Below are 20,273 nucleotides of genomic sequence, written 5' to 3'. Positions count from 1 at the left end.
ATCAATCTCCCTGTGATTGAAGTCGCCAATGACCAGTAACTTCGCTCTACTCGAGTGAGCCCTTCTTGCCACCTCAGCTAGTGTGTCCACCATTGCTCTGTTGCACTCATTATATTCCTCTCTTGGCCTCCTGCATTTCTGTGGTGGGTTATACATCACTGCAATGATTACCTTGTGTTCCCCTGACTGAACTGTGTGTGTGTGTGTGTGTGTGTGTGTGTGTGTGTGTGTGTGTGTGTGTGTGTGTGTGTGTGTGTGTGTGTGTGTGTGTGTGTGTGTGTGTCTGTATGTGTGTGTGTGTGTGTGTGTGTGTGTGTGTGTGTGTGTGTGTGTGTGTGTGTGTGTGTGTGTGTGTGTGTGTGTGTGTGTGTGTGTACTCACCTGGTTGCAGGTGTGTGGGTGTGTGTGTGTGTGTGTGTGCGCGTGTGTGCGCGTGTTGCAGGCGGCGACAGCAGGGACTCTGTATGAGCCACCAGTCAGCTGTTGGCCGCGCGGCAGGTAGCATCATGAAGCTGTCTCTCACCTGACTCCTTCACTACTTTTCTTCTCTGCCACCTTCTACAACTTCTGCATGTTGTGGATAGACTTACAACTTGTGGAACTACTGAAAACTCTTTTCCCCTTCACCTGATAACCTTACCAAGTCGCAGATAACTGTGGCATATTTGCAGTGAAAAGGTGCTTACTTTCTGCCTTGGTTCAGTGTTTTAGAGAAATCACGGGACTTATATGTGCGCCGTGAGTGCTGTCGAATAGCTATTTAAATAGTTCCTAAGATATTCACAGGAGACAAGAACATTTTGGTAAAGATGAAGACAATGAAGTGTGTGTTATTGTTTAGCTGTGTAGTGGCATTGGTGTCTCCCAGGTGCGTGGCGCTGCCCAACACACCCACGGAGCCCCACCATGTGGTCAGCCCCACTAACTTCTACAACGCCTCGTCTGCTCACGATAACCTACTTGATGACCATTCGGGAGTAGTAGCAAAGACCGATATCCTTGATCACGTTTCAGATTATCCCCATGGTTTCTCAGACGGTGGTCATGGTGCAGAGGAAGGCCATGGGGCAGACCATGGGGCTGGCCATGGGGCTGGCCATGGGTCTGGCCACGGTCAAATTGAAAGGTACCCTGTGGCTGTCATCGATTTCGAGAGGGTACAGACACCTTTCATCATCGGTCTGTGGATCTTCTGTGCTTGTCTCGGTAAAATAGGTAAGTTTCTGTGAGGATCAGTAACGCCTCACAGAGTCAAGTCAATATTTTGTTAAAGAATATTGTTAGGTAGTATAAAATGTTATATTGCTGTGGCTGGAACAAATCACAACCCACAAATTGAAGTTCACGTGAAAACTGGATGATGTTAAAATCCATCGTGGACCACAGTGTCCTTCAGTTTTATCTCTTAATTTGTGGGTTAGATGTGAATTGTTAGTCTTGTACTCTTGAGGTCTGTTTACGTGAATTTTTATCATTTATGCATATTTATGGTTAACCGATGTATTGTCACGTGGCCAGCGAGATTAGGTGATGTTGATTTGTTGTCAAAGTAGGTGATAATTGACTGAGTTCGTAAATGAGTTCTCGCTTAGTTCATCGAAGAAATTTTTGCAAGTCATCATTTCTTAAATAGGTACTTGCGAGTGTTACATAATTATTAAAAGGCAAGCCAGTTTGTTTGGCGAATTACTTACCTCGTCTTGAAAATCACTTGAGTTTGGCAGCTCTTCGGAGTTCTGTCATTAATATAATGTCTAAAACATAAGTCTATTACACACATGTATACGTAGCTTTAAGAAGAGATACGTCAGGGTTCTTGAAGCCGGGAGAGAGTGGACGTAGTAGAGACCAGCGAAGAGGCAGGGCCAGGAGCTGTAACTTGACCCTTGCAACCACGTATAGGATAAACCTTGCCAAAGTGTAAGTTTAGGAGGCTATGAATCTTGTCAGCTAGTTATACAGACAAACGAACACAAGCACATAGTACAACACGCTGTTTAAATTAACAATATGAGGTTCGTAATACAAAAATACGAAATCTTTATTTCGTTTTAAACGCATATGTAGACACTGACTTTCAGTCATAAAAGCTGGTATTTTATATTTGTACCATTTATGATAAATGTAAGTATTGCAAACGATGAATGAATTAAAAAGTTGTTAGATATACTTATGTTTACAGCTGTATTAATCTCAAGATTATTAGAAACATTTAGAAACGCATATACTTGTATAAATTGAAAATGCACACAAATATTTTTTTAGTATGTTATCTGGTCTTGAACTCTCAGTTTACTAATAACTTTCTAACCTCACGACCGGTGGGCAGAGCTTTTACGAGCCCTCTCATCACAATGCTCCATATACATCCTCTTGCAAGGAGGGGGGTGCGTGCCTTTGATGCAGAAGAAGAGCTCTTGATCTGTTTGAAGCACCCTTTGACCTTGACTTTCACCTCATTACCCTTCATCCCTCACAGCACTTTATGATTCATACCTGTTTAGTGCTTCCCCGTGAACATATATACAAGACATAACGAGAGGCTGAAGACTTATCATAGCAGTCATGTTAGGGAGAGACGTATTGTTGTCAGGTTGCCAAATCATATAATGAGGGGGGTTTTGCCGGGCGGTCTTCCCAGTGTTATGCGTGGTGCCAACAGCTTGTGGTGTCATGCCTTTCATTGGGGTTGGCGGGGTGCCTTGATGCTTATCAAGGGTTTTTGATGAAACCTGATTACTTCCCAGTTCCCAAGCGTTGCATTACCCCTTTCGGTTTTAGTGTTTCCCGTGAATTTAATAATAATGTAATGGTGTTAGGCATGATGCCAGGATGTTTACAGTACCCTACGATCAAAGTTAACTTTGTATATTATCTTTAGTGTCACATCTCTTGTGAGGGGTCCCTTGTATAGAAGTTGGTGGTGGCAGCGGTACTGGCCAGCTAATTGCTTGTGATGGTGAAAACAGTCACTTAGTGGCCGAAACCTGTAACGATGATGATGGTGATGTGTGCTTGTTGATGATAATGTAGTCTTGTGACTGTGGTAGTAATGGTGGTGTTTGTGTGGTATTGTTTTTGTGATGATAAGGGCTCTTGTGGTGGTAATGGTATTTATGATAGTAATGGTGTCTGTGATGGTAATGATGCTTGTGATGGTAATAGTCTTTGTGATGACAGTAATGGTGTTTCTGGCAATGGTGTTGAGCTGATGATAGGTTGTGGAGTTGATGGTAATGTATATGACGATGAAAGTAATGAGATGGTCCTTCTAGAAGATGGGTAGTGTGATCAAGCTACACTTATCTAGATTAGAGGGTATAGGTGTCTGCAAGGCATCACAGAAAACACTCCCCGCATTCCTGTCTTCTTGTGTGTCATTCAGTGAACTTGTAGCAGCGATTCTCCTTGAGCGCCTCGGTCATAATGCTGAGTATCACCACCTAAATTTTATTAATTGAGCCTGGCACTGGGAAACTGAACAGGGTCCTCAACCAGACCAATTTCACATACTACTACAAATAGTCGCACAAGGATAACCTAATGGTAGATAATATAGCCTCGACACTGCTTGAGAGTGTCGGGAAAGGAGAGAGCACACCTGGTAGTGAAAGTTTCTCATTCGGGGAATTTCCTGTTGGCTGTTCCTAAGTCCTTTCATAGGTACACATCTCGTCCCTCAGACCATTTGTATTAGTGTTCTTTACCTTGCTGTCCCTTTCCTCACCGAACACGAGTGTATCTGCGGCAGTGCATTCGGCAGATTACTTAGGCTACCATGAACTTATTTGCTTTAGATCAAAAGGAAAGATTGCAATGCATAATAAAAATCAACATCAGCTGGATGCCCAGTCATAACGGAGCCAGCCAAACTATGCAGATTCGATGGCAGTCTTGCATATATGGACTGGGCAAAAAGGTGGTGTGGGACTACACATGCGAATCCACACACTAGTGGACACCTATCTCCAGTACCGCAGGTGAACCTGCTCATCATGACGCATTCGTTAGATAAGGGGAAAGATCGCTTTGAAGTTCCTAAAGGATTTGAGCAAAACACTCATCATAGAGACTAAGGATTCTAGGGCATCTAGTTTTTCTGTTCTCGCACCTCAGTGTTTGCTGTTCAGAGAGGCAGTGTTGTATTTTTGGTACATTCCCCATATATCAGGAGCTGGATGAAATAGTTGAATTGTACTTGTTGACAATCTTTGGTTTATTAGGTTTAATATATATCAACTACGCAGTGGTCATTAAGGCTGCTTATCACCTGTTCACCAGTTTTGAATAATTTAATCCCGAAGATAGAGATTTAACATTGTCTGTACACAGAGATATATTACAAGCAGTATATATATCTAGTCAGGTGCGACAGTGAGAAACCAACCTGCTATCCAGTTAGAGCATGCGATTGGCTCCAATCTACCGTTCGTGCATTTCTGCCCGAGCTAATTTGTTGTGACTACTTTTAGTTACGAAATAAAAAACGGCGACTAATGTCTCACAGACCGGGGTATCTGGTACTGCCTTACAACGCGCGTATTCTCCAAAACCCTAAAAAAGTTGAATGATGGGCTGCAGGGATTGGAGGCGTGTCTATTGGCTGTTGACGTCGCCACTGTCTTGTGGACACAAAGCAATTACGTGATTAAAATTGCGGCAGTGCTTGCTGCTTCCTTAGGGAGATCTTAATTCAGCGACCATGTGCGATCACTTTTATGAGGTCTTGCAAGCAGAACTTTGAAATTCTAATACTTGTAAGAACTTTGAAATTCTAATATTTGTCGGGGCAGAGATAATCATAAAGATGAGAAAGATTGTGGTTACTGTGCTGATGTTGATAATGTTATGATGTAGTGCGTCTGGATTTGAATGTGATATACAAGAAAGAATACATTGAGGGAAAAGTGTTGCGAGATAGATCCAGCAGCCTCAGTCGCAAGGTGGACATTTTAACTGTATAACATCTAACAAGATTATTCTAGTACATTTGATGTGATAGACAACTGTTGTTTGAAACAGACTCTCTGGAGGGAGTCATTTCCCTGAACGAATCTGTATTAGTTTTGGGATTAGCAAACGGATTTTCGCATAATTATAAGCTGATTATCATGAGCTTAGTTTGTTTTTGTAAAGATTGCGAGTAATTCTTAAAAAGCTGTTTTATATAAAAATTAAGCTCCTCTTTGTACATGTTCTGAAGAGTAATTTCTCTTGATGTATACACATTGAGAGCAGCAGTTTATATACACCGAATGGTGCATACTTCATTACATATGTACACTTGAAGATGGAAGTATCCTAGACTAATGGTGTATAAGTGACTTGAAGGCATAATAACCCTCATGCAATCGATAAATTTGAAACCTAATTAATCAAATACCAAGAATATAGCTTTCAAAAGGTATACACAACTTATATTTTGTCGATAATATCAGTATTGAGGACACAGTATAACCCGCAGACATCTGTAATCAGTCAGTCTTTTCAAGATTGGTGAACTGATTACTTTGGCTGAGGGACTGATTACCTCAAACTCCTTCAGATCTTCATTATTCTAATTTGTATTGGACTGATGAAGCCACTGCATGGCGAAACGTTTCCACAATAAAGATACCCCAAGTGTTGAACCTGTGTCTAACTTATCAACTTGTCGGTTCTTTGAACCATGTATCTCCCAGAATATTATGGAGGCGTATTGATAATCGTGGCAGAGCCCAGCTTGACCGTCTGGTAAGCCTGCATGTCAGTGAGGTAGAGGGCTACAGCCTAAGTGCTGGGTTCACATGAGTGGGTCACGTGATTTTAGGCTTGGCCAAGGCACCTGCCTATAAATGTAATACTGTTGACATTATGACGAAATTATCCGACCTGGTGTGTAGGTGATGTAGGATAATAGCCATTCCTGATTGGAGCTCTGATTTGTTAGACCTTCAGAAAGATGGCTTGATGCCGGTGAATTGGTCTTGATCCAAGGAATTGAAGCTATTATGGTCTTTCTTGGATCGAACCTCATTACTCCCCTCCCTCAGGGGTTGCATGACCTCTACGGGTTCAGCGCTTTGCCATGAATATAACAATTTGATTTGTTAGCATCTTGTCATATGAGCAATAGTTATCAAGCAACAACCATGCCTCTCACATACTATAGTTTATTGTCAAGCAACAAGCATTCTTGACACACATACTGCAGTTGGTTATTAAGCAAGCCATTCCTGTCATGTTTTGTAGTCAATTAACATGTGGCAGGCGCTCTCGGCTGTTACACTAGAATAGTGGTCCTCAACCTTCCTACACAAGTGGGCCACATTTGATGGTCACGTATGGGATGAGGGCCACACCTTGAAACACAAAGTTAATCAGTCTAGCTACTAACATAATACATGTTTTAATAACAATAATTATTACCCCTCAGGATAAACTGTCACTGACCAGAAGTGCAAGGTGGTTGTTAGAGGTGGCATAAGGTTTTGGCGTAAAAATGGCTTAAAATACTTTGTAACTGTTGACACTGTACAGTGTGGAACCAACATAAAAGCTAATTCATATTTTCATGGATGACCGCATACATTTCCTAGAAGGGCCGCATGCGGCCTGCAGGTTGCGGACCCCTGCTTTAGAATCTAAAATATCATACTAGCAGAATTAGGACCATTTTCGTGGTGGAAATCTTGGATTTTTGCAAATTGCTCAATGTTACCGTGGTGGCATTTAATGGATCCTGGATCAGGGACCTCTAAGGACAATAAATCTGCAAATAAATATTAGACCACCAACAATTCGAGGTTCACTGATAAATTGATAAGGTGGCAGCCGCGCTTTGTAGGTCAGTGGTAGAAGTGTTATGAAATTATGTTGTATATCCTCGTCCAGTGAAGCGGGAGTGATAAGTTGTATATCCTCGTCCAGTGAAGCGGGAGTGATAGGTTGTATATCCTCGTCCAGTGAAGCGGGAGTGATAGGTTGTATATCCTCGTCCAGTGAAGCGGGAGTGATAGGTTGTATATCCTCGTCCAGTGAAGCGGGAGTGATAGGTTGTATATCCTCGTCCAGTGAAGCGGGAGTGGTAGGTTGTATATCCTCGTCCAGTGAAGCGGGAGTGATAGGTTGTATATCCTCGTCCAGTGAAGCGGGAGTGATAGGTTGTATATCCTCGTCAAGTGAAGCGGGAGTGATAGGTTGTATATCCTCGTCAAGTGAAGCGGGAGTGATAGGTTGTATATCCTCGTCCAGTGAAGCGGGAGTGATAGGTTGTATATCCTCGTCCAGTGAAGCGGGAGTGATAGGTTGTATATCCTCGTCCAGTGAAGCGGGAGTGATAGGTTGTATATCCTCGTCAAGTGAAGCGGGAGTGATAGGTTGTATATCCTCGTCAAGTGAAGCAGGAGTGGTAGGTTGTATATCCTCGTCCAGTGAAGCGGGAGTGATAAGTTGTATATCCTCGTCCAGTGAAGCAGGAGTGATAGGTTGTATATCCTCGTCCAGTGAAGCAGGAGTGATAGGTTGTATATCCTCGTCAAGTGAAGCAGGAGTGGTAGGTTGTATATCCTCGTCAAGTGAAGCGGGAGTGGTAGGTTGTATATCCTCGTCCAGTGAAGCGGGAGTGGTAGGTTGTATATCCTCGTCAAGTGAAGCGGGAGTGGTAGGTTGTATATCCTCGTCCAGTGAAGCGGGAGTGATAAGTTGTATATCCTCGTCCAGTGAAGCAGGAGTGATAGGTTGTATATCCTCGTCAAGTGAAGCAGGAGTGGTAGGTTGTATATCCTCGTCCAGTGAAGCGGGAGTGATAGGTTGTATATCCTCGTCAAGTGAAGCAGGAGTGGTAGGTTGTATATCCTCGTCCAGTGAAGCGGGAGTGGTAGGTTGTATATCCTCGTCCAGTGAAGCGGGAGTGGTAGGTTGTATATCCTCGTCAAGTGAAGCAGGAGTGGTAGGTTGTATATCCTCGTCCAGTGAAGCGGGAGTGATAGGTTGTATATCCTCGTCCAGTGAAGCGGGAGTGATAGGTTGTATATCCTCGTCCAGTGAAGCGGGAGTGGTAGGTTGTATATCCTCGTCCAGTGAAGCGGGAGTGGTAGGTTGTATATCCTCGTCCAGTGAAGCGGGAGTGGTAGGTTGTATATCCTCGTCCAGTGAAGCGGGAGTGGTAGGTTGTATATCCTCGTCCAGTGAAGCGGGAGTGGTAGGTTGTATATCCTCGTCCAGTGAAGCGGGAGTGGTAGGTTGTATATCCTCGTCCAGTGAAGCGGGAGTGGTAGGTTGTATATCCTCGTCCAGTGAAGCGGGAGTGGTAGGTTGTATATCCTCGTCCAGTGAAGCGGGAGTGGTAGGTTGTACATCCTCGTCCAGTGAAGCGGGAGTGATAGATTGTATATCCTCGTCCAGTGAAGCGGGAGTGGTAGGTTGTATATCCTCGTCCAGTGAAGCGGGAGTGGATGGTTGTATATCCTCGTCCAGTGAAGTGGGAGTGATAGGTTGTATATCCTCGTCCAGTGAAGCGGGAGTGGATGGTTGTATATCCTCGTCCAGTGAAGCGGGAGTGGTAGGTTGTATATCCTCGTCCAGTGAAGCGGGAGTGGTAGGTTGTATATCCTCGTCCAGTGAAGCGGGAGTGGTAGGTTGTATATCCTCGTCCAGTGAAGCGGGAGTGGTAGGTTATATATCCTCGTCCAGTGAAGCGGGAGTGGTAGGTTGTATATCCTCGTCCAGTGAAGCGGGAGTGGTAGGTTGTATATCCTCGTCCAGTGAAGCGGGAGTGGTAGGCTGTATATCCTCGTCCAGTGAAGCGGGAGTGGATGTAATGGTGTAGCCAAGAGTCTTAATTCATTATACACAAATAACCCGCACATGGGAGAGAGAAAAGCACAATTATGACGACGTTTCTGTCCGACTGGGATCATTCACAAGTCACACAGTATGACTGTCAATAGTCCAAGTCAGACCGAAACATCGTCATAAACTTTTCTCTCTATCTCTCTTGTGTGCGGGTTGTGTATTGTACCAGTCACTGTATTGTGCCTTTTTTGTTCTTATTTCAATACTTTCATTTTCCTTTCAAGAGAGGTTCCTTGATGCTGGGGAGGGGCTCTTGATTCAAGGAATTGCATTTGCCTTTCCTTGAATCGAACCTGATTGCCTCCCCTTCCTCAGGCGCTGTATGACCCCTACGGGTTTAGCGCTTCCTCTAAATATAATTCTAATAATACGTTCATTTTTTTTTTTACGCGATTCCAATTGTCAGTTTCAGAACAATCTATGAACCTATAAATATATATTTAACCGCAAATAAGGATTTAGAAAAAGGCCGCCACACGTCTGGCAACGCCATGCGCGCACACACACACACACACACACACACACACACACACACACACACACACACACACACACACACACACACTCACTCACGCACGCACGCACACACACACACACACACACACACACACACACACACACACACACACACACACAAAACTGTAAAAATGTGACAACAATATGCAGGAATATGTGACAACAATATGCAGGGAAGCTGAGGAGAGGTTTGTACCCAAGGGTAACAGGAAGAACGAAAATGCCAGGATGAGCCCGTGGTTCTCCCAAAGGTGCAGGGAGGCCAAAACCAAGTGTGCTAGGGAATGGAAGAAGTATAGAAGGCAAAGGACCTAGGAGAATAAGGAGAGCAGTCGTAGAGCCAGAAATGAATATGCACAGGTGAGAAGGGAGGCCCAAAGACAATACGAGAATGACATAGCAGCGAAACCCAAATCTGACCCAAAGCTGTTGTACAGCCACATCAGGAGGAAAACAACAGTCAAGGACCAGGTAATCAGGCTGAGGAAGGAGGGAGGGGAGGTCACAAAAAATGACCTCGAGGTATGTGAGTAGCTCAACATGAGATTCAAAGAAGTGTTCACAGAGGGGACAGAAGGGCCTCCAAAAAGACGGAGAGGTGGGGTACACCACCAAGTGTTGGACATAATACATACAACCGAGGAAAAAGTGAAGAGGCTGCTAAGCAAGCCAGATACCTCAAAGGCGATGGAGCCAGATAACATCTCTCCATGGGTCCTGAGAGAGGGAGCAGAGGCGCTTTGTGTACCACTAACAATTAGCTTCAACACATCTATGGAAACAGGGCGACTCCCTGAAGTATGGAAGACAGCAAATGTAGTCCCAATTTTTAAGAAAGGAGACAGACACGAAGCATTAAACTAAAGACCAGTGTCACTGTCGTGTATAGTATTCAAGGTCATGGAAAAAAATATCAGAAGATTAGTGGAGCACCTAGAAAGGAAAGAATATCAACGACTGCCAGCACGGTTTCAGGACGGGAAATCCTGCGTCACAAACCTTCTGGAGTTCTACGTCAGGGTGACGGCAGTAAGGCAAGAGAGAGAGAGGGGTGGGTAGACTGCATTTTCTTGGACTGCAAGAAGGCGTTTGACACAGTTCCACACAAGAGATTAGTGCAAAAGCTGGAGGACCAGGCAGGGGTAACAGGGAAGGCATTGCAATGGATCAAGGAATACCTGTCAGGAAGACAACAGCGAGTCATGGTACGTGGCGAGGTGTCAGAGTGGGCGCCTGTAACGAGCGGGGTTCCACAGGGGTCAGTCCTAGGACCGGTGCTGTTTCTGATGTATTTGTGAACGACATGACGGAATGAATAGACTCCGAGGTGTCCCTGTTAGCAGATGATGTGAAGTTGATGAGAAGAATTCAATCGGAAGAGGACCAGGCAGAACTACAGAGGGATCTAGACAGGCTACAGGCCTGGTCCAGCAACTGGCTCCTAGAGTTCAACCCCACCAAGTACAAAGTCATGAAGATTGGGGAAGGACAAAGAAGACCACAGAAGGAGTACAATCTAGGCGGCCAGAGCCTACAAACCTCACTCAAAGAAAAGGATCTTGGGGTGAGTATAACACCGGGCACATCTGAGGCGCACATCAACCAAATAACTGCTGCAGCATACGGGCGCCTGGCAAACCTAAGAACAGCATTTCGACATCTAAGTAAGGAGTCATTCAAGACCCTGTACACTGTGTACGTTAGGCCCATATTGGATTATGCAGCGCCAGTTTGGAACCCTCACCTAGCCAAGCATGTAAGGAAACTTGAGAAAGTGCAAATGTTTCCAACAAGACTAGTCTCGGAGCTAAGGGGTATGCCATACGAGGAGAGGTTAAGGGAAATCGACTTGACGACACTAGAAGACAGGAGAGATAGGGGATACATGATAACGACATATAAAATACTGAGAGGAACCGACAAGGTGGACAGAGACAGGATGTTCCAGAGATGGGACACAGCAACAAGGGGTCACAGTTGGAAATTGAAGACTCAGATGAACCACAGGGATGTTAGGAAGTATTTCCTTAGTCACAGAGTTGTCAGGAAGTGGAATAGTCTGGGTAGTGATGTAGTCGAGGCAGGATCCATACATAGCTTTAAGAAGAGGTACAGTTATTAAGCTCATGGAGTGGGAAGAGTGACCGAGTAGTGGCCAGTGAAGAGGCGCGGCCAGAAGCTCTGATTCGACCCCTGCAACACAACTAGGTGAGTACACACACGGATACACACACACACACACACACACATGCACGAAAGAGTGGACCTAGTAGCGACCAACGAAGAGGCAGAACAAGCTGTGACTTGACCCCTGTAAGCACAAATAGGTGAGTATACACACACACACACACACACACACACACACACAATTGGAAGTTGAAGACTCGGACGAGTCACAGGGATGCTAGGAAGTATTTCTTCAATCATAGAGTTGTCAGGCAGTGGAATAGTCTGGAGAGTGATGTAGTGGAGGCAGGATCCTTGCATAACTTTAGGAAGTGGTATGATAAAGCTCACGGAGCAATGAGAGAGTGGACCTAGTGGCGACTAGTGAAGAGGCGGGTCCAGGAGCTATGAATCGACCCCTGCAACCACAATTAGGTGAGTTTACACACGTGTGTGTGTGTGTGTGTGTGTGTGTGTGTGTGTGTGTGTGTGTGTGTGTGTGTGTTTCATAAAACAACCCGTCTCCAACATTGGCGTTCTGTAACTGACTTATACCAGGTGTCGTGCTACCAGGATTATTTTTTTGGAATAATTAACAGGCTATACTTCACCACTGTTATCAGTAATAATCACGCAGCCGCACACACATGGATTTATGGTCATGTGACCCAATATTAAAAAAAAACTTGGACGCCCTAAGCCTAGTAGGAGCACTGGTATCTTAAAAAAAAAATTGAAGGAAGCAGGTTTAACAGACATGTGGAGATATCCAGTTGTATTATAACTCTACACCTTCAAGACTTGAGTGATACGTAGAGATAATTATCATGGTAACTCCGGAAGGAGCGTCACATCCTGCGCCCGATAATGTATGAGGCATCTGTATTCATTGCTGTTAGATATAAATGTAAAATGGATACGCTAATCGCGATCGTCCAAAGTTTATTTACTAAAGAGTAGAAGCATTACTTGTTTGAAAATATAACCTCTCACTTTAGAAGGTTAAATTTGTTTGGTAAAGGACACATTGTGGAACTAATACAATTTTATTGTGAGAACGTTTCGCTCTCCAGGGGTTTCCTCAAGCTCCTGGAGAGCGATACGTTACCACAATAAAGATGTCGCATTAGTTGCACACGCGTCTTTTTTACATAACATATTGTCGGTAATTATTACAAGGTTAAGTTTATAGACAAAGAACTGTTATAATAACTCAGCTTATTTCACTGCCTATTTACTTGCAGATGAACAGGGCAACAGGTGTAAGGAAGCATGCTAATGTCTGTACTTACCGAGGGTCGAACTCGCATCCTTCGGTTGTCAGTCGAAATCGTTACCACTGAGCTACAAGTCACTCTCATAACGGAGACATTTCAGTAGTCGTATTGACTTGAAAAATAGATTCTACTGACACCTGACTATTTTCACTTGTATCTGTCTAACCAATTACTATTTTTAAAGGCCCACTCATTAACAACTGAGGCCAACCAATATTTTCAGAAGCATATGCATCGAAAAGTGTATATCTCTCAGACAACAGATTATTATATACATACCCCGACAGGTATGTCTCTCAGTCTATATATGCCGCTGAAAGCTCACTTTAATCCGTGATTAAAGTATTCTTGTCTGTTGGTGCACAGGTGACGTGCAGCCTTAATAACCCTCGTGTCGTTGAGACTCGAACGCAGTGAACCAAACCAACCAATAATTTCTTAAATCCGTTTTCAATGTAAATTTTTATAATTTAGGTTCATTGCTAGCATTTGTCTTAACTTTAATATTTTAAACACATTATTTTTCTTTTATTCATGCTTCACATCTTCGTATGTACTTCATCACTCTTCTTGCACGATTTTAAAGATAATATATACTTTAAGTGGTATTAATTTATTTTCTTAGCAAAGATTCCTAGTACTGACAACTAGTCATCCTTCTTTACAGGTATTCATGTGTGTTAATATTATATTAATATGTAATATGGAGAGAGACACTCGACAGCATAATGTATATGAGATCTACCTCCCTTTCTCCCCCCCCCTCCTTTACCCTCCCTATCTGCTGTTTATATCGTCTTCTCGCTTCCTCTACCTTCCTCACTGCTTATTTTCTTATATTTTTCTCTACTTATTTCCGTATCTTCCTCTCTTATTTCTCAACTTGAGGAGGACTGGAGCCTCAACGGGGCTGCCCATAATGCTCTGCATACAAGGGGCTTTGGCATGTTGCACTGTAATAACTGTATTCCTTTGTACTTCACTGTATCATGTTCAAATTAATAAATAAATAAATAAATAAATAAGATACAATAGCATTTTATACTATTCTTTGGTAAGCGAATGTTTTATTGCTTCTTTAAAATTACATGTCGATTAACTATGGAATATATTATGAATCAAGGTCAATAAATAATGAGCCAAGCTCATGTTTAAACCAGGTAAGCTTCTGGTCGCTCACAAAGTGCACTTCGCTGCTTTAAATTGCTCATCAGTCAGGTGCAATACCAGAAGTCTCGCTAAAATGTTGATTTTATCTAGTAATTCGAGTGTTTTGTTAACGTCAGTCAAATGAATAATTTATTTTTGTGCACTTTTAAATATATACATTTTTTCTAACTACCAGAGTACTTTGGTTCTACAAACCTACAGTAAAATTTGAATTAATGTATTTTGGATATTCAATTTATTTTTGCTATGAACATTTTTATGAATTGGGTTTAGATAAATTTGGCATGGGGTGCACAAGCTAATAAAGGTTAGGGGGGGGGGGAGGGTATGCAGCACCTTGGAAATGGGAGGTAATCAAGTTTGATCAAAGGAAGGCTGGGATAGCTCCAGTTTTTTCGATCAAGCGTCCTTTACCAGAATCAAGGAATTCCGCCCCTCCTTGATGGGGTTAGCGGAAGAGAATTCGAAATTCCACCATTCCTTGAGTTGAATGACCCACTTTGTTCAGCGTCTCAGAAAATATAGTCTTGTTCTCTTCGTGGAATGCGCTAACCTATATGATATGCCGAAGTATATTAATAAAAGTAACACTTCGGCGGCAAAAAAAAAAAAAAAAAAAATCTTCAGAAATGTCAGGTAACGTATCTGGAAAAAAAATATTTCGATATTTATGATAATGTTTTAGTTGCTGTTTGAAAATAAGTAAGAAACGCGAATGTAATTGAGTGAAATAGTTACCTTCGTCAGTGGGTCAGTAAGACTACTAGTAGTTTTTCTTATGAACAAATTATGTAATATTTGTATTATCTTCTTATCCAACAAGGAGGGGGGGGGCTTGAAGCTGGGGTGGGTTCTTATTCCAGGGAATTGGATCTATCATTCTCTTCCTCAGTTCAAATCTGATCCGAGGGTTTAGCACTTCTCCCAGAATCAAATAATTCTTATTTGTTCCTTTCCTCGCTCTTCTTTCACTGATTTTCGTTCAATATTCACGTCTCTTCCCATTGTTATCACCTAGTGCCTTGAGTGTTGAGGAGCTAGCATTAACAGTCTGGTTGTCCATTAAGGATGTCTGGGCTGCAAGAGTAGAATTACTTTTAAAACGGCTTGCAAGCACCTGTGAGGTGGAACACAACACACACTGGCTGAACCTTAACTCATCTCTTCCAACTCTGAAGCAAGCCAAGGTCACCTCCCACCACACACCATCTCTTTCTCACTACAGTACTTTATTTCCAGCATAGCATTGTTTTTATATCTTGATCTCGGTCTCTCTTCTCTCGATCTATATCTCTGCCCCTGGCTTTTTTTTTTTCACTTGCTTCCTTATGTGTGCCCTTCGTTCTTTCTCTGTTGCTAGCTATACCCGCCCCGTTTCGCTCATTCTCTCTCTCTCTCTCTCTCTCTCTCTCTCTCTCTCTCTCTCTCTCTCTCTCTCTCTCTGTCTCATATCTTCAGCGCTGTATAGCCCTTGTGGCTTAGCGCTTCTTTTTGATTATAATAATAATAATAATCTTTCATATCTAATGTTAGCGGCAGACTGAGTGAAGGGTTGGTCAGTTTCACTTATGTCACATTATGAGAGTAGCGTCTTCCCCTCGACCTTTTGAGGATGAGTGTGCTAAGAATAGCATTGTGTGTTCTGAGTAACTGACGCAGTAAGCATCTTTATTATTATAATTTTAACAGAGAAGCGCTAAACCCAAGGACTATATATATCACCTTCAGCATCTTGAAGGTTGTGAGAAGGTTTTTTAATGTGCCGTGATGAATAGACGCAAGTTGTCTTCAGCTATTCAATCATTATTAACTTGATAATGGTCCAGTGTGAACGAAAACGTCGTCTAGATCAGTCACTACCAGGTTCACGAAGAAACGTGAGATATGGATGCTTCACAGGGTTTCGAAAATGCGTTCACCGAGGCGCCTCTGTGTATGCCGTATAGTGCTGGTTGAGGCCACCCTAGTGGTCTCTGTCTCTGTCTCTGTCTCTCTCTCTCTCTCTCTCTCTCTCTCTCTCTCTCTCTCTCTCTCTCTCTCTCTCTCTCTCTCTCTCTCTCTCTCTCTCTTTTCGGTATATTATGTAAAACAAGTATACGCTTATTTTAAGTTACTGTATATCAAAACAAGTGACACAATTTCATATACATGTGAAGGTAGTTCATGAAGTAACATTTGTCCCATAACACTGGCGCAAGGCTCAAGCTAGTGTAGTAATTCATTTTCCATGACGCCATAGATTTTACCTCACCATCTGCTCCTCCCCCACACGGCTTAGTTTTAAACGTTTTCTTCCTGCTGCCATCATTTTTCCCATGGCTCAGTTAAACGTTTCCCCCTTCCTGCTGTCATCGATATCCCCCACGGTTCAATAGACTTGTCTCCTGCTCCCACCACTAAACAGATCTCACTTTCTTCACCCCCCTTACCCTCCCGGCCACCCTCCCATTAGTTACATTGCCTACTGACTGATTTTTCAAAGGCAGTGTCATTTGCTCTGATACTGTCGCTTACCCACGGTAACAGTGGCATCTCTGCAGTCGTCTTTCGTGTCTTTCCGCTGTTGTGATTCTTCACATTGTTATATCTGTTAATGGTTCCAGGGATCATTGGCTCCGCGTCCCGTTCTCAAACCAGGCCTCAAAAATGGAATGGAAATACTACAGGACTAAGAAATATTAAAAAAACAAATAGAAAAGTGAAGATAAGGATTTAACGGATGTTCGTAGAGGTTTGTTAGATTTATATGAGACAAAAGACGAGCACTCCTGCCCTAGTGTAAGTCGTTAACGGGGCTTGCACTTCCCACTCATATGAAGGAAGGACGGTGACACCTCCCTGTGTGGTGCAGTCTACCATCTTGCTGCATCAGACTTTGAGGCGAGAGAGTGTGTGTACTTATCTATTTGTGGTTGCAGGAGTCGATTCACAGCTCCTGGCCCCGCTTCACTAGGTCCAATCTCTCCCTGCTCCGTGTGCTTTATCAAACCTCGTATTAAAACTATGTATGGTTCCCGCCTCCACTACGTCACTTTCCAGACTGTTCCACTTCCTGACAACTCTATGACTGAAGAAATACTTCCTAACATCCCTCTGACTCATCTGAGTCTTCAGCTTTCAATTGTGACTCCTTGTTTCTGTGTCCCATCTCTGGAACATCCTGTCTGTCCACCCTGTCAGTTCCTCGCAGTCTTATATATGTCGTTATCATGTCTCCCCTGACCCTTCTGTCCTCAAGTGTCGTCAGGCCGATTTCTCTTAACCTTTCTTCGTAGGACATTCCCCTTAGCTCTGGGACTAATCTTGTTGCAAACCCTTGTGTGTGTGTGTGTGTGTGTGTGTGTGTGTGTGTGTACTCACCTATTTGTACTCACCTATTTGTGGTTGCAGGGGTCGAGTCTTAGCTCCTGGCCCCGCCTCTTCACCGGTTGCTACTGGGCCCTCTCTCCCCGCTCCATGAGCTTTATCAAACCTCGTCTTAAAACTGTGTATGGTTCCTGCCTCCACTACGTCATTTTCTAGGCTATTCCACTGCCTTACAACTCTATGACTGAAGAAATACTTCCTAATATCTCTCTGACTCATTTGTGTCTTCAACTTCCAATTGTGGCCTCTTGTTTCTGTGTCCCCTCCCTGGAACATCCTGTCTTTGTCCACCTTGTCTATTCCACGCAGTATTTTATATGTCGTTATCATGTCTCCCCTGACCCTCCTGTTCTCCAGTGTCGTCAGGCCGATTTCCCTTAATCTTTCTTCATAGGACATTCCCCTTAGCTCTGGAACTAACCTTGTCGCAAACCTTTGTACTTTCTCTAGTTTCTTGACGTGCTTTATCAAGTGCGGGTTCCAAACAGGTGCTGCATACTCCAGTATGGGCCTGACATACACGGTGTACAGTGTCTTGAACGATTCCTTACTAAGGTATCGGAATGCTGTTCTCAGGTTTGCCAGGCGCCCATATGCTGCAGCAGTTATCTGGTTGATGTGTGCTTCCGGAGACATGCTCGGTGTTATACTCACCCCAAGATCTTTCTCCTTGAGTGAGGTTTGCAGTCTTTGGCCACCTAGCCTATACTCGGTCTGTGGTCTTCTGTGCCCTTCCCCTATCTTCATGACTTTGCATTTGGCAGGATTAAATTCGAGAAGCCATTTGCTGGACCAGGTGTCCAGTCTGTCCAGGTCTCTTTGAAGTCCTGCCTGGTCCTCATCAGATTTAATTCTCCTCATTAACTTCACATCATCTGCAAACAGGGACACTTCTGAGTCTAACCCTTCCATCATGTCGTTCACATATACCAAAAATAGCACTGGTCCTAGGACCGACCCCTGTGGGACCCCGCTCGTCACAGGTGCCCACTGTGATACATCATTACGTACCATGACTCGTTGTTGTCTCCCTGTCAGGTATTCTCTGATCCATTGCAGTGCCCTTCCTGTTATATGCGCCTGATGCTCTAGCTTCTGCACTAATCTCTTGTGAGGAACTGTGTCAAAGGCCTTCTTGCAGTCCAAGAAGATGCAATCAACCCACCCCTCTCTCTCGTGTCTTACTTCTGTTATTTTATCATAAAACTCCAGAAGGTTTGTGACACAGGATTTGCCTTCCATGAATCCGTGCTGGTTGGCATTTATACTCTTGTTCCGTTCCAGGTGCTCCACCACTCTCCTCCTGATAATCTTCTCCATAATTTTGCATACTATACACGTCAATGACACAGGTCTATAGTTTAGTGCCTCTTTTCAGTCTCCTTTTTTAAAAATGGGAACTACATTTGCCGTCTTCCATACCTCAGGTAGTTGCCCAGTTTCCAGGGACGTGTTGAAGATTGTGGTAAGTGGCACGCACAACATATCTGCTCCCTCTCTAAGGACCCACGGGGAGATGTTGTCCGGTCCCATTGCCTTTGAGGTATCGATGTCCCTTAGCAGTTTCTTCACCTCCTCCTCATCTGTATGTATGTCGTCCAACACTTGTTGGTGTATTCCTTGCTGGTGTCCCCATCTGGTCTGTCCCCCCAGAGTCCTTCCTGACTCTACTGTAAATACTTCCTTAAATCTCGTGTTGAGCTCCTCACATACCTCTTGATCGTTTTTTATGAGTTCTCCACCTTCTTTCCTCAGCCTTATCACCTGGTCCTTGACTGTTGTCTTCCTCCTAATGTGGCTATACAGCAGTTTCGGGTCAGATTTGACTTTCGATGCTATGTCGTTTTCATTCCTTATCTGTGCATACTCGTTTCTGGCTCTTCTACTAATCTCCTTGTTTTCCTGGGTCCTATGCCTCCTGTACCTTTTCCATTCTCTGTTGCACTTAGTTTTTGCCTCCCTACACCTTCGGGTAAACCAAGGACTCGTTTTGGTCTTCCTATTATTTCTGTTTCCCTTGGGAACAAAACTTTCCTCTGCCTCCTTGCACTTTGTTGCCACATATTCCATCATCTCGTTTATTGATTTTCCTACCATTTCTCTGTCCCACTGAACCTCCTGCAGGAAGTTTCTCATACCTGTGTAGTCCCCCCTTTTATAGTTTGGCCTGACCCCTTCAGTTCCTGTTACCTTCTCCACTTGTAACTCTACTATATAATCAAAACTCAGCACCACATGATCGCTAGCTCCAAGGGGCCTCTCGTAAGTGATGTCCTCAATGTCTGAACTGCTCAGGGTGAACACAAGATCCAGTCTTGCTGGCTCATCCTCCCCTCTCTCTCTGGTGTGTCCCTGACATGTTGATGCATGAGGTTTTCAAGTACCACATCCATCATCTTGGCTCTCCATGTTTCGGGACCCCCATGTGGCTCCAGGTTTTCCCAGTCGATCTCCCTGTGGTTGAAATCGCCCATTACCAGTAACTTTGCTCTGCTCGAGTGAGCTCTTCTTGCCACCTCAGCCAGTGTGTCCACCATCACCCTGTTGTTTTCTTCGTACTCCTCTCTTGGCCTCCTGCAGTTCTGTGGTGGGTTATACATCACTCCAATGACTACTTTATGTTCTCCGGACTGAATTGTACCTACAATGTAGTCTCTTTCTCCAATCATGTCCATGCCTTCCATTTCCTCAAATCCCCATCGGTGTTTTATGAGCAGTGCAACCCCTCCTCCCCCTCTACTCCTATCTTTCCTCAGGATCTGATATCCCATTGGGAAGATTGTGTCTGTTATTGTCTCAGCGAGTTTTGTTTCTGTGACTGCTATGATGTCTGGGGATTTTTCACTGATTCTTTCGTTCCACTCCTCATGTTTATTCGTTATTCCATCCGCGTTTGTGTACCAAACTTTCAGTTTCTTTTCTATCATTGTGGTCATGCAAGAA

General features: G+C 43.8%; 1 protein-coding gene across 2 annotated transcripts in view; it reads left to right on the top strand.

The window, feature by feature from the left end:
- The first annotated feature begins 492 nt into the window (after positions 1-492).
- LOC128694866 (probable Na(+)/H(+) antiporter nhx-9) overlaps positions 493-20,273 on the top strand; it is a 354,538-nt gene continuing 334,757 nt past the window's right edge. For both annotated transcript variants that reach the window (XM_070094338.1, XM_070094337.1), the window contains exon 1: positions 493-1,215. In XM_070094338.1, coding sequence (XP_069950439.1) covers positions 810-1,215 — 406 coding nt within the window. In that variant the 5' untranslated portion in view covers positions 493-809. The remainder of the gene's footprint in view (positions 1,216-20,273) is intronic.

Source organism: Cherax quadricarinatus, chromosome 45, assembly GCF_038502225.1.
Source record: "Cherax quadricarinatus isolate ZL_2023a chromosome 45, ASM3850222v1, whole genome shotgun sequence".
Lineage (NCBI taxonomy): Eukaryota > Metazoa > Arthropoda > Malacostraca > Decapoda > Parastacidae > Cherax > Cherax quadricarinatus.
This window is presented reverse-complemented; position numbering and strand designations above follow the sequence as displayed.